Source organism: Mesitornis unicolor, unplaced genomic scaffold (assembly GCF_000695765.1).
Source record: "Mesitornis unicolor isolate BGI_N332 unplaced genomic scaffold, ASM69576v1 scaffold29782, whole genome shotgun sequence".
NCBI lineage: Eukaryota > Metazoa > Chordata > Aves > Mesitornithiformes > Mesitornithidae > Mesitornis > Mesitornis unicolor.
Window position 1 is genome coordinate 1 of NW_010171752.1, and position 14,607 is coordinate 14,607.

Genomic DNA, 14,607 nt, shown 5'->3' on the forward strand with positions numbered 1-14,607 from the left:
GGTGGGGACCGTAGGCCACCATCTCTGGGGAAGCCTGCGACCCCCGGAGAAGGGTCCTGGTGGAGCGGTACTGGTGCTGTGCTTAGATCGACCACCCCGCCGCGTCCTTGAGCTCTTCACGGGATCAGCTCTGGAGGGGGCCGGTAATGGGGGTGACTGCACCGGTGGTCCCCTGCAGCACAAGGTGGGGTACAGCTGCGGAGGGTGCCGTCATTTTGCTCTGTGCTGCGTACCAGGGATGATGCCGTTCCTCCTAACGGTTTTCCCTTCCTAGCCCTGCACTCTGACCTCGGCCAAGTCTCCTGCTCCGGTGCCTTGTTCTCTAAGGAGGAGCCAGAGGGTCCCTCAGCGCCGCCGGTGTTCCTAGCAGGGAACTATACAAAGTTGATGTTTTGTAGGTAAAAGAATTTGGCAGTAAAGCACAGCCTGCCAAATGGAAGCAGCACAAGAAAGCAGGCAGAACAGCCCATCAGGATGCTTCTATATTTTTGTTTTACTATGAGGGTGGTGAGATACTGGAACACGTTGCCCACAGAAACTCTGGATGCCCTAGCACTGGAAGTGTTTGAAGTCAGGTTGGACAGGTCTTTGAGGAAACTGACCTCATGAAAAATGTCCCTGCCCGTAGCAGGGGGGTTGGACTAGATGGGCTTTAAAGGTCCCTTCCAGCCCAAACAGTTCTGTGACTCTACATACTGTAAAGTGTGTTTATCATTCAAACTTAAAAGTACTTTTGGAAAAATGAGGCAATGCATTACCAGTAGTAGTAAAGCCACTCAGTCACAGCACAACACACAATGAGCATTCATTCTGTTTAGGAAGATGTTTTTGCTGTCAGAGTAATTGTGTTTAATTTGAGCTGTTTTGGTAACTCCTGAACCAGTAGAAATGGTGCTAATAATGGGAGTTGAGAGGCCTTCTGTTAGCAACAGCATTGCTAGTAAAATTCTCATTGCTCCCTCCATCTTTGGAAGTTGGTATCCTGACATCTGGAAAAACATACTGAGATTTTTCTGCTCGCTGTGTGTGCATTCTTAGGTTTTTTGGACAAAAAGCTACCTGCTCCTTATAAATGGTGTAGGCTTGATTTTAAATTAATCAATAAGTTGAGCAATTTCCTTCAAGCATTTTGGATTTATATCACCTTTGAGAACAGCTCTCTTGGTGTTATGGCTTTACATCTTCATGCCTTTGGGTCATTCTTCTATAATTTTCAGTATCCTGGAATCTATTTGCTTACCCTAGGCTTTATGACTAGGGTAATACATGTGGATTGAACGTAACATTTTTGAAAGCAATAGGAATAACTGTTTCCTTAAGTAAATGGTTTATTGTGGAGGCTGTGTTGCCCCTAGAGGAGTATAAGTGTGTTGATGTGGCACATAGGAACATACCTTTTCTGTTTGTAACTTGTTCAAAAGCCATTACTGATATTATTGATCACATTTAACACATTAGCCCTGAACTAATGCTGGGATGGAGCTGAAGTCTGGCCATTTTATTGGGAGCATGAGGAAACTAAACATTACCAAAAAAGCATGAATTGCTTTCTATTAAATTTAAAAAAAAAGTATAGACTACCTCTGCCTTCTCTCTGTAGGAGACAACACAGCCAAATACTCATCTGAGAGGAAGAATCAAGTTGAAGGTGAAAGATTATAATCAAAAGATGTTGGCCACTTGTACTTTAGCACCAAGTGGATGTAGAGTCTGTGACTTTGGATTGCTGTGAGGATTAGGAGAGAGGAGGTCCACTTTGGATTCCCTTGTTTTCTAAGCATCTAGATTTTTGTAGCCCTTTGGAGCTTTTAAGGATTAGACTACAGTCTCTAGCATTACCACAAAGACGCTTCTGGGATTGTTTTTTCAAACCAACACAGAGGGGTAGCTTGGGAAGAACAAGGGGGAAAGGTAGTGCTAGAAGTGCCTTCTGCTCTCAACTCCTGCCCCAGTAGCACTGGTCAGCTGGTACCCACTTCTGTTCTCCAGGATTTGCCTTCTTCAAGTGTCTACTTTTTTTCTGGGTTGAAGCATCCAGGAAACAGTTACAGCATCCAGGATATTAACTGGACATTGTTTGCCTTGTGGTGGAGGGTGGTGTTCTGCTTCTTGGAAGCAAAAGTTAAGTTGAGGAGATATTTGGGAAGAGTGCTGGTCTTGGTTAAGCAGTTAGAGTGGATGAATTGCTGACTTTTTCTGGGAGTAGTGCAAGCTGCTTTCTCTGAAAGGTTCACCCTCAGCCTAGTTAGACTTTTTGCCTGCGGGGGGTGGGGGTATGGCAGACAGAGCCAAAATGTTAGGAGATATGTGCAAGTAGAGTCAAGTACTTTCAGAGTTTTCAGGATTTGATTGATGAATGAAGAAAGCTGAAATCTGGCAGGGACTGTTCTTCTAAAGGTATTCCAGCATAGCTTTTGGTAGGCTTGAGCCTGTGTAGCTGCCTTTTGAACTTCCATAAACCTGCAGCATCTGCAGCGTAGCATGAAAGGGAATTCCATAGACTGCCATCTGCTTTATGAAGAAGTTTCTCTTTCACTTGTTTTGAACTTGAAAGTTCCAAGTACAGCCTTTGATAGGTGTCTCCTTCTGTTAGAAGAAAATGTGATTTGTTATTCCCTATTCAGTTTTGTCCTGAGCTTGTAGACCTGCGCTGTATCCTTTCCTCAGTCCTTTTTCTTCCATCCAGCAGAACCCCAACTATGGTAGTCATTGCTTGTGTGGAGGCCACTCTGGCTTTTGGTGTGACCCTTCTCTGTAACTATAAGTACAGAGTACCAGTAATTTTACTGTATCATTTTTAAGTGGATGCACTGTGAGAGGAAAAACCTTCATGCAGTGTTGAGGAATAATGCACTGTGGACTTGCACAGTTAAATAATTATGTTCTTTGTCTTAGTTTTTTTATTTTTTTCTAACAACTGCTGATATCCAGTCTATTTGTTTACTGTTAGTGAGTACCTAGCAGATGTTTTCATCAAGCCATCTGATGTAACCCCAATGCCTCATTCCGGAGGGTTTGGCCTTTTTTTTTGAGTGTTGTAAATTCACTTTATTTTGCTTTTTTATTAATTTCTCAGATAATGCATTTTTGCAAATAGTATCCAAACTTTTTTTCATATGTGTGTGTGTGAATGTTTCAGGAAGTGCTTCAAAGAACACCGGAAGATTTTCTTCCAAAGACAGAAGGTTCAGTCGAAGAGATGGATACCTCTGATACCCAGTGGGGCTGGTTTTATTTGGCTGAGTGTGGTAAATGGCATATGTTTCAGGTAAATATCTATGAAGCTGTATTAGCTATGATGGATTCCATACATCAAACTACCTATTGCTGAATTTGTCTAAATGCACTTTTTCATTTATTCTGAAGTCTGATTCAAACAGCCATTGCTCTGTTAGCAGTGAAGATATTGAAAGGAGCTTCCGAACAAACCCACATGGTTCTGTTTCTTTTACTACTGCAAAATTTAACTACACAATAGACTTTGCAGGTATGTATCTTTTCATAGAGTAAATTTTAATAATAGCAAGTGCGAGATACACCAGTTCATTTGTTCATTCTGCAAATTATTGTCCTCGTATGTAGTGCAAAACTTGTGACTGGAAATGTCTTCTTTACTGGAAAGTACATAGGAGTTTGTAGAAGCAGCTACCCTCTTACATTTTCAAGTGTAGTTTATTAATTAAGTAGCATGTCTTGTGTAGTAGCACTCCATAGTGTTACCACTGCTTTCCTTAGCTGTAGGTGGTATGTAGCGTACATCTATGAGACTGGGAAATTTGAACCTTTTTTCTTTAACGTGCAACTCTTTGTAAGATTAAAAAAAAACATCTTCCATTCAGAGTCTAAGAAACATTGATATGAAGGAAGCTTTTTATTTTCTGCAAAATACTGGCATCAAAGTGATTTCATAATTCAGCAGGTGCTTGAAGCCAGTTCTGTTGTCAGAATAACAAGGAAATAGACAAAAGGATTTTTTAGTAGATTGTGAAGATCTCACTTATGCCATAAATTGTAAATTACAAAATATGACAGGATTCTAACGTACATAGCTCATTATAAATTAACCTGTCCTTTGTTCAAAGGTGTGTTCTAATGACTTGGTTTTTGGGAGTTTTGTTTGGTTTTTGTTTTTTTTTTGTTTTAGCTTTTCCATCCATAGATTATTTTCTGATTAAATTACAAAACAGCTATATGCTTAATTAGAAGCCTCTTCCAAATTAGAGAAAATAATATTTCAAATACACACAGTGGGGACTGGGTAAACCAGTGATGTACTGGGAGTAAAGTAGTAACAGTACAAGGAGTCAAGGAGTTTTATGTTTACTTGTGTTGAAATGTCTGTTTGGAAAAAACCTTTGTTTAGCATCCCGAATGAAAACACTACATGGAAATAGTAACAATTTTTAGGTTACTGTTTGTAGATCATGATGTATTGCATTAAGGACAGTAGTAATACGCTTAGTCATCCTAGTTGTATTATAGTCACTGGAAGTTTTGCCAGTGTTGTAGTGGGGCTGAATGTTAGATGGGTATTTTAACAATAAAGGTTTTGTTTGTGTAATATTTGTGCATTTTCACAACTCATAAAAATGACTGTGATTCTGAGCCCAGTATTAGGAAAATTTATCAAAAATGCTGATTTATTGCTTGTTGAAATAGAAATTCCTGTCAAGCAACTTTGGGTGTAGTAACGTTATTTAAAAAAAAAAAATACTTAAATGTTTCATATGCCATAGATGAATTGCAGAAACTTTCATCCTAACTCTTGTTTTATGCTCAGTGATGAAACAAACCAACCTAACTACCCTTAAGCAACGTCCAATTAAGCGAGCTCCCTTTTCTGTCAGCGCTTTCAGGTAAGGAAATAAAAAGAAGACTCATTATTTTTATTTTATTCCTGATTATTTGAGGTAAAATGAAACAAAAAGATATTTTGTATTTATTGTTTATATTTATTTACTTTTTGCATCAAACTATTTGAGAGGTGAAGCAAGGTTGGAGAGCTAGTCAAGTGAAGGAGGACATTTTGGAGGAGAAGAGTGACAGAAGAACTTTTAGTTTATTTTTTATCTTTTTCTGAGAAAGTAAGAAACTTGTAGTGGGAGAGGCAAGGCATACTGAATACTGATATCCTTTGGCAAGGTTCTTAAGGCTGTGCCTGATTTTAGCCTTTGGAGTCCCTTCCTGTAAATACAGGTTGAATCGAAATTGCTGTGGTGAAGCAACAGCAACTAATGGAGTAGATTGTTCCATTGTAATAATGACTTCATAGATTATTTAGAAGTAGTATTGTAACAGCAAAAAAGATTGAGTTATATTTTCTAGCCTATATGTTTTAATCATTGACTTTAAAATTATTCAAAATGACAAGAAATTGCATTATAACAACACGATTGGTTTATGAGTCTGTCTAATTGCTTTAGATTGCAAGTTTCTTGCTATTTGATCAGTCATTAGATGTAAAGCTGTGCTGATATGAATCTGATTCTCACTAAACAATCAACTGATCTATGTAGTGATACTAGTACAGGTAAAATTGACTATGTGGAATATGTAGGGTTTTTTCACCAAATAGTTTCTTAGAAAGAATTTTAATTCTGAATTGTAGTCTGGTTATACTTTCAAAAAGAAATTTGACATCTGTAATAAGAAAATGTGATAGCAATCTTTTTATGCTGACATTCAATAACGCCTGTTTTTTTGAAGTGTCAGCTTTTTTTCCCAATGGATATTTGCTGAACAGTGCGTACAATAATGTGGCAATTCTCTTCTGGTTTTTCGTTCATTGAATAATTGCATTCAGTTCTCCATGTGACAGCACCATTCTTTACTTTCAGGAGATTGCTTTGTTTTAGACCCAGTTTTAAGGCTTGAAAGCTGCTATGTATTTCATGTATATGCTTAAAATGCCTTTTTTTGGAGGGTTTTGTGTTTTGTTTTGTTGGTTTTTTTTAACAAATTCAACTGTAATTTTCAAGTGTGTATTTTTAGTATGCTGCTTTTAAATACTTCAAATGGGGGATAAGTTTCTGGAGGCTTAGGCTAGTTGTGGTTTCTGATAGTTTGCAATGTTCAGGCTATGTCTGCCCTCTCACATTTCTAAAGTAGCGTTGCTCTCCTGATGTTGTGGACCTTTCTGACCATCACTTCTGATTTATCTTGTGTATTTGTTGAGTAGATGGTGTATTAAAACTGCTCATTACTGTGGTTTATTTATAATGAACTAAGCCAGAATTTGAATACAAAATAAGACCTTGCCTGCTGACAACAGCCTTTGTTTGAATTAAAACCCTAAGTAGTTTTGCGTAAGTTGTTTTTTTTTTTCATACTGTATTGTTCGGAGCAGGAGTTTGAGAGGAAGAAAATGCCTCATGTCTTTGATGTGATGTGTTTTTACCTTTTTTTTGTTTGAAGTTTCATCTGTGAAAATGAGGCTATCCCTTTGCCTTCACACTGGGAAAATGTAAATACTGAGGAGCCATACCAGGTAAGAGTTGGCATGCAATTGGTCAGAAATATATGATAATGAAATAATGCATCCATTTGAAATCGTACTAACCTCTTTTTTTCCAGCTTATTCCATTGCAAAAGAAAACAAATGAATATAATGAAGTTTCTAGTCTCTTTGGAAAAACAATGGATAGCCACCGAATTAAAAGAATTAAGAGAATACAAAATCTAGACTTGTGGGAGTTTTTTTGCAGGTGAGATTATTTCTAAAACCAACAGTCTTAGGATTGTTAATGGAGCAAATCTTGAAGGCATGCAGCAGAAACATGTTTAATTGCTTTTGTTATTAATGAAAATATCTGTTACTTTATATATTCTTAAAATTTTCTTATTTGTTATTCCTTTGCATTCAAAATTTCATTTTCAAGACTCCGTAGCTTCTGCAGGTGCAGAAATGTAATACTTGTAGAAATGCATTCGATGTAGATGTAGCACGGATAAGACTGATGCATTAAAGATAATCAGGATGTCCATGTGCTAGATGCCCATGATACTTAAAGTGAAGTACGGAGAAAAAAAAAAGTTTTTTGTAATATAATTTCTTGACAAGCTTGAATTATTTTAATTTTTAGTGAATGAAACAAATTAATATTTGTGGCTTGCTTAATTTCTCAACTTTATGAGACTTAGGACAGAATTAAGTGTCCAGTTAGCACATATTCATGGAATTTCTTTAAGTTTAATGTGCTACAAAAGCTTTTTCTAAGTTCTGTGCTTTTCCCTCTTCATACTGTGCCAGCCTGAAAGAAGGAGAAAGTGCAGTTTCTTATTTGTGTAGCAAGTCAGAAGGAGTCTGCATCAGAATAAGTTTTAAAGATGTATTACAATATTAAACCAACTGAACCAAGTTAAATAGTGAGGAAATAACTAAGCAGATGTATATTAAAAATTGCTTGTTACATGATTTTTCAAAAGATATGTAATTTATTGTTAATTTAAAGCTATATTTTGAATATGCGTAAGGAAATTAATTTAAGTTCTTGGTTAAGGGAGTTAGCCTTCTCTTAATTACGGATTTATTTGGTTATATTTACCTGTTTATGTATTAAGGCTTATTTGCTTGGCCTTGTGTTTCAACATGTACCTTTTTACAAATAAGTTTCTGTAGAGGTGTATGTATACCATCTTCATACCAATCTTAATTCTTGAGATTAGGAATAGCAAGCAAACTTCAAACTAAATGTCCTTTGAGTGTCCAGTGTAGATGGCAGAGAGGGGCAAGGGAAGACCTTTTTTGCTTAGCTTTGGAACTGCTGTCATTTGGAGATTGTATGAGTTTTCCTGACTGGCCAGTGAGTAGAATTCATGGTTTAAGAACTCTGAATCTGTGAATGCAGTGCTAGAATATTCTTAAAGTACAAACCTGAGAATGGGAATTAGAATTTCATACGTCAAGAGTATTGCAGGATCTCCATATAACTAACTACTTTTTTGGAGTACTTTTTAGTATCTCCACGGTGTAAAAGTATATGGAGAAAAGCAACTTCAGTTTTAAAACCTTTTTCCTGTATCAAAAAAATACAAGTAACAATGAAAATTGCTAGAATTACTGTATGCAATTGAGGCTTAGCTGCTTTTGTTCTAAGGGTAAAATACAGCCTTGGAGTAGATGGACTTACACACACTGGTGAAGAAATTATTGCCTTGTAGTATATTACAAAGAAGTAGCTATTCCAGCATTTCACATTCATTACAAGTTTTTTTTGGAGTCCCATGTGGGAACCTGAAAGTAACAGAAGATGAATCTCAGTTGAGCATACTTTGTTTTATGCATCTCAGTTTGAAGTTGTAGAGGAGTACAGCAAGTAGAAAACGGGGTTTGGTCAGTGAGATTGCTGACCATCTTTAAAAGCAGTTTATGTGCTTACCTATGTACAAAGAGTATGTCTCCGGGTATTTAGTTTTGCTTTAGGTTTCTTTATTGAGTGAACTGGCTATTTGAGAGCCTTCTGAGTGGTGAATCAACTAATTTTGTCTTACTGAATTAGCTTGTCACTGCTAGTGGAAGGTGCTAAGGTGATGTTTTTCAGAATAGGTGGACTTCTAGATTTTTGTTCCAAATCAACAAAAAGTCCTGCTATGGCATTTCTGCATTTCCAGTGTGCTCAGTGTATTCCACTGCTTATAAAGAATACTTTTAAACTTTTCATTGATAAGGTCAGTGATTAAATTTGAGCATTGTTTGAATGATTATGTGCATCATTGTAGTGGTCAAAACATGTTTGTCTGTTACAATAGTTCCCATATTAATGATTATTTTAAATTTGTTTTATGGAACTGGTCAGAGATAGTGGAGGACTGTTACAGAACGTTTTTAGACAGTTTATTATTCACCTTTTCTATAAATTTGTCCTGTTCCTCTATTTCAAGAGAAGTTACTGTAGGCTACCTTTATACATTATCAGACATCAGCAGCCGGCAGTAGAGGGCTGCTGACTGAAATATTACAAATGTTCAGCATTACTGGCCCTTAACTTAGACGTGCTGCCTCACACAGGTAGTTTTCTCAAGATGCAGGGAATCAGCTCCTGCAGTTTGGTGAATTGCTAATATAGTGGAACTTGAATGTCTGGAACCTCTCTGCCTCTGACACAAAATGGTACAATTGAGATTATTAGTGAAACCTCCCAGATGCCCTTGATATTCTACTGACATAGGTATTTTAGTTTGCACTAAATGGAGGAGAAAAACAGAATAAATATATCTTTTAAGCTAAGTACTTCAAGATTTACACTTCTATGAAATGTACTTTATAAATAATGCATAATTGCAATGTAATGCCATTAATATGTTAAGGAATCTTTTCTGCCTGTCTTTCACTGGACCTGGTTGATAGGGACTGGTTCCTCAGCCTACATCTAAACTGCAGGCCCTGAGAAAGCTTCCCCAGTTCAAGTGTGTGCTCCAGTTTTGGGCAGATTGCTTAATTCAGTAAACCTAAATATGTGCCTGATAAACCTAAGTATGTAGCACAGTGCCCCATACACAGTGACTTTTATAGGAAGAAAATTCAGGTACGTAGACAAGAGCAAAGCCATGACAAACACAGACTTGTTTTTGTCTAGACAGTCAAGGGATCATAACTATGAACAGCTTAGTGATTTAGACATAGCTGCAGAGTCAACTGCTTCCTGGATCTTAGAAAAACACAGCTGATAGGAAGTAACTTTAAAAAGATTGATGGAAAATATATCTCTTCTTTAATTGAAGACATGCTATGACCATCTGCCCATTAGGCTGTCATGTAGGCTCACCTGTAGTATAAGGGGTTTTTTTAAAATTCTAAACCAATGAAACCCTGTCAATGCACAACTTATTTCTTCTAGAAGTTCTTTTATGAACCATAAAGTCAAAAGATTATGAAATGAGCATGTTGAAGTAATTTTACCTAAAAAGTTAGGTAATAATAACATTTTTGCTGGTTTACCTGGGTAATTATACCTTATAATCCACTTACTTTGTTGTCACTCCCACTATGCTATGTAGGTAGGTGGAGGAAAAAAAATGGGAGAAAAATGCCTTTCTTTTAAAAATGCATCAGCAGAAAATGACCACCACTGAAACTAATGCCAAATGAACAATGTTGATAAAATTGGTTTAAAATACCTTTTTTCCTAATCTTGGATTACTTCTGAGAATAGTCTGTAGCATCTGAAACTGTGTGATTTCTAAACATGCACCTGTTTAAAAACTAGAATCATCTAGACACTTGTGAAAGTGGAATGTATGGGGTGTTTTAGATCTGTCCCCTCTACAGAGTTTTCAAAGAAGTGACTTGATTTGATTGTACAGATGTTTGTAATGCTGTATTGTGTGTTCTCTGTAGGAAAAAGGCTCAACTAAAGAAGAAAAGAGGTATCTCAGCTATTAATGAGCAGATGCTGTTTCATGGCACCAGTAATGAGTTTGTAGAAGCAATATGTATTCATAACTTTGACTGGCGAATAAATGGGATGCATGCTGCTGCATATGGAAAAGGTAAGTAAGTAACACACAACAGTTTAAGTGTTCCCTACAGTAGTTCTTTGTGATATACTCCTTGTGTTTGTCCAAGAGCTGTTTAATACAGCTTTGGTTTTACACTAAGTGTAATTAAGAATGTTAGAATGCAGTAAGGAATGAGATTGTTACAGCCGGCTGGTTGGACCAGGGAGTGTGGGGAAGGGATACCCAACAAAGCAGTGCTGGTCACGAGACAATCTCCCTACTGAAACATTCCCACTAAAAATATTTGGTTATGTTGCCATAATCTAATGATTTAGGAAAAAAAAAGTGCTAGCGAACATAAAAGAACAGACATATTTCATCATCCTTATACCTATGTCCATGCTCTAGTACTTAAGCTATCATGATAAGAACGTAACCTGATTTTTTTTTTATTTGAAAGGGACCTATTTCGCAAGAGATGCATCATATTCCAGTCGTTTCTGCAAAGAGGACATGAAGCATGGAGATACTTTTCAAATTCATGGTGTGAATCTGCAGCCTCACCTGATTAGACCAGATAAAGTAATGTTTCTTGCTCGTGTATTAACTGGGGACTACATCAATGGTGATTCAAAGTACATGAGGCCTCCTTCAAAAGATGGAAGTTTTGTGAACCTGTATGACAGCTGTGTGGATAATACCTGGAACCCAAAGATCTTTGTTATCTTTGATGCCAACCAAATCTACCCTGAGTACTTAATAGAATTCTGCTAAATTTAGAAGAAGCTGAACTAAATTTTGTCTGTGTCTTTTTGATACTTTTGTTCCTTTTGTAAAGACAACAATATAAAAATGTGAAGTGTGAAAGGAGAGAGGTGACAGAAAAGCTAGCATATGATTATGGAGGAAGGAAGCTATTAAACATTTAAGAGAGACTGATGAACTGTTTTTAAAAATCTCTAAACTTTACTAATGCATTTTTCAAAGGTAGAGACTATTACAAATTTGAAATTGCTTAGTGAGCTTTAAGTACATTGGGCATTGGTTACGTTTTCAAAGGTAAGATTTATGTTCTGATTTTTTTAATATATTACAAGTATTTATTTATGTGGTAGAGATATGCCTGTAATATAATATGCATATGGTGAAACTAATCTTTTATAAAGATTATATGTAGAACATAAACATCACCACCACCAATAAAACCCCAGGGGACTTGTCTACATATTTGTGTATGTCTGTGTTCTGTAGGACATATTGCTTTGTGTTTGGAGGTCTCTCAGTTGGATTCTAAACCTATAACAAAAGTCCATCTGGAGAAAACTGATGAAGGAGCTATAAAATTCACTGAAACCAGTATGTTTAGGTACATTTTACTGTAAGCATCAATTATAAACTTGCAAAGCTTTAATCCTATACTTGGAAGATTAAAAAAACCTTGCACTAGGATTTGAACTTTGATTTTTATGGAGATGATGCCCATAAGCTGCTGTGGTTGTTAATTGTTTGGTCTGTAACTTGAGCTCAGTGCTGGGATATCAGAAGTGCCATGCACCTTTCTGAGTTCTTATTCCATAGACTTCCTGCCCTCTTGTTATAGTATGTGTGTGTCCATCCACTTACATTTATGCAGCTGTGCTGCTGTGATTCTGTCCTATTCAGGGTTTAAGAAGCACTCAGTGTTCGTGTACTTGTAGTTACTGAAGACACTAAATTAACTTTACTGGAAACAATACAGTTAAACTAACAATGAAAGTTTCAGAAGATGCCATCCTTTAATTTTTAAACACTTTAATAGGAGGCTTTCAGTAACACTTGTGTAGATCATGTTTTCATAAATGGTATAGTTAGAGTATTTTCAACATGTAGAACGAGCGAAAGAGCTACGTGAGTAGCTAAATACATGAAGAGCCTGAAGAAGGGGCTGTTACAATGAAATGCACTGAAACGTTAAACAATTTGCTGTGAAATTGTGTCCCTAGTGTTTTTTGTTAAGGGACTTGAGAAGTACTAAGGGACAAGGTCTAAATGGAAGCCTTTCCAGGCTACTTCCTTGACTGTGACCAGTAACAAATCCCTATAGAAACAGTACATAATTATGGCAGATATGGAATGATCTGTATTGTTCTGTCATGGAATTATTAATGGACTTTTGGGATCAAAGACTATGTTTAAAATCTGTTGTATTTCAGAGGCACTGTTGGCATGACCAAGTCTGCTCAAAAGGATATTAAACCTATGGAACTGGAAGCAGAATATGACTACATGTCTGGCATCATAACTGAGGATGCAAACATCTCTTCCTTCTCCTTAGTGTTGCTGGTTACCTGTCAGTGGATCTTGCACAAGTATTTTAAATTTCATGACAGCTTTTCCTTTTGCTTCTGTTCCAAAACCATTTAGGGCTAAGATGCATTTCCCTTTTAGTGCAGACACTCTCCTTCCACATACCCTTAGAGATAATTGTCCCTCATAACATGCCCTGCAATTCTGGTCCCACATTTGTTCTATCTCGGGGTTTTAGTTGGAGAAGTCACATTTCATTCCTATGGTAATGAATGCACATAGAAGCATCGTTTGCACTGAGTTTTCATCCTGATGCCTGGACAAGAGACAGCCATGGTGAACATGAATACTGGAAACTTGCAAGTTCTTCTGAGTGGATCTTTTAATTTTAGATGTCCCACTTGAATGTACAGAAGTAGGAGAGTATTTGATGTAGAGTGGAATAAGCAAGAAGGCAATTGCAGTGTAACGAAAGGAGGGTATAAAGTATGGGAAAAGGATAAAGAAAATAAACTCTGCCCATTCAGACATTAATCACTTCCATAGAGTACGATAAAATGAGTTTCTCTTCCTTGTGTGCTTTGAGCTGTTGTGAGTTTGATACTGCTGTTATGTTAAGGTTGGCAAACCAGCTGGTCCTGGCTGTTTGCACAGTTATTTGCAGACATTTCAAGATTAATTTACATCATCTACTTTTAGAGTCCTTTGCAAAAGAGATTGTGACTCCACTGCTAGAAACAAGTCTTTTGCTGTGCTCTTCTCAGCTACTGATTTGTTAACTAGAAATGTCATTAATTTCTGTATTTAATTTTGCCTGCCTATTACCTTAGAGTGTCTCTGAGGTTCTTTTGTTTCAGTATTTTCCTTTTTAGAGAAACATATTTTGCAATTAGGGATTAAAGGAGAATAAGAAAGGATAAATCTGTCAGCATTTGGGGAAGCTGCTTGGTCCATGTGCTGAGGGTGTGCCTATCAGGAGGGCAGATAGTGGAAATGACATTATGTTTCCCATCTGAAACTAAGGACAGTTACATCAATTTCCTGTTTCGGTCTGCTAGCCAATAAATGCCAAATTTTACTTAAGCGGAATGAAATCTTATTAACACCAAAAGGAACATCCTTAATGTTTCTTCTCTTTACACTGGTTCTCCACTTACATGGTTTTCTTCCCTTTGACTAATAGAGCAGTGTAATATGTAAACCAGTAACAGGTGGCGAGTACCTGACTCATGTCCTGGTTTCAGGAACGATATAAGGCAACATAAGGCCTTAGCCTGCTCTACTCCCTCTTTCTGTTCCCATGCTCTGCTTGCATTCATGTTATCATAAAATGAACCAGATGAAAGATCTGGATCTTTCTTAAAAACCAGTAATTTGGAGTGGGAAAGAGGGTTCGGCTAAGTTACAGTGCCATTCAGTTTTCTTTTCTGGTCTATAATATTAATACATAAATAATTGATGATTCCAGTAGAGCTGTCTACTGTTAACAAGATGCAAAGGAGAATGGGAGAAGAAAGTCAGGAAAAAATGTAACAGGAATGGCAGACCTGTGTCTTTGGAAGTAGCTCCAGTTTATGGTGCATTGTGCATGAAACAACATCAGCTGTAATGAAAATCTGCCACCTCAAACTTTGTCAGAAGGCCATCAGGCTAAAGCAGCCAGGAGAGACTTGAAGGGCAACAGCTGTATTCATCTGTGAGTACATGACCAGTGCTGTAGTCACAGTAGGCTTTTTAATGTAAAGGAGGAGTCCTTAAGAAGGATCACCTGATTACCTAAACCATACACAGAGAAAGACCACAACAGCTGCAATAGCCTTGTATAGGAATTGGAGTGGTAGTTATAAAATGTGCTTGTCCTTCAACCTACTTATTCACCTTTCT

The 14,607-nt window shown here is 37.1% G+C and overlaps 1 protein-coding gene across 1 annotated transcript; it reads left to right on the forward strand.

Moving 5' to 3' along the window:
• The first annotated feature begins 3,130 nt into the window (after positions 1-3,130).
• PARP11 (poly (ADP-ribose) polymerase family, member 11) lies at positions 3,131-11,329 on the forward strand. Its single transcript, XM_010180138.1, has 7 exons — positions 3,131-3,268; positions 3,367-3,487; positions 4,781-4,856; positions 6,415-6,487; positions 6,574-6,704; positions 10,337-10,488; positions 10,898-11,329. The coding sequence occupies exons 1-7, from the start codon at positions 3,131-3,133 to the stop codon at positions 11,209-11,211; spliced, it is 1,005 nt and encodes a 334-aa protein (XP_010178440.1). The 3' UTR covers positions 11,212-11,329.
• The last annotated feature ends 3,278 nt before the right edge of the window (positions 11,330-14,607 follow it).

Excerpts from the sequence above, each read along its gene's own strand:
- PARP11 (XM_010180138.1), top strand. The coding sequence starts at position 3,131 with ATGTTTCAGGAAGTGCTTCAAAGAACACCGGAAGATTTTCTTCCAAAG. Across the intron at positions 3,488-4,780 it reads CTACACAATAGACTTTGCAG|TGATGAAACAAACCAACCTA; the intron begins GTATGTATCTTT and ends TTTTATGCTCAG. Across the intron at positions 6,705-10,336 it reads TTGTGGGAGTTTTTTTGCAG|GAAAAAGGCTCAACTAAAGA; the intron begins GTGAGATTATTT and ends TGTTCTCTGTAG.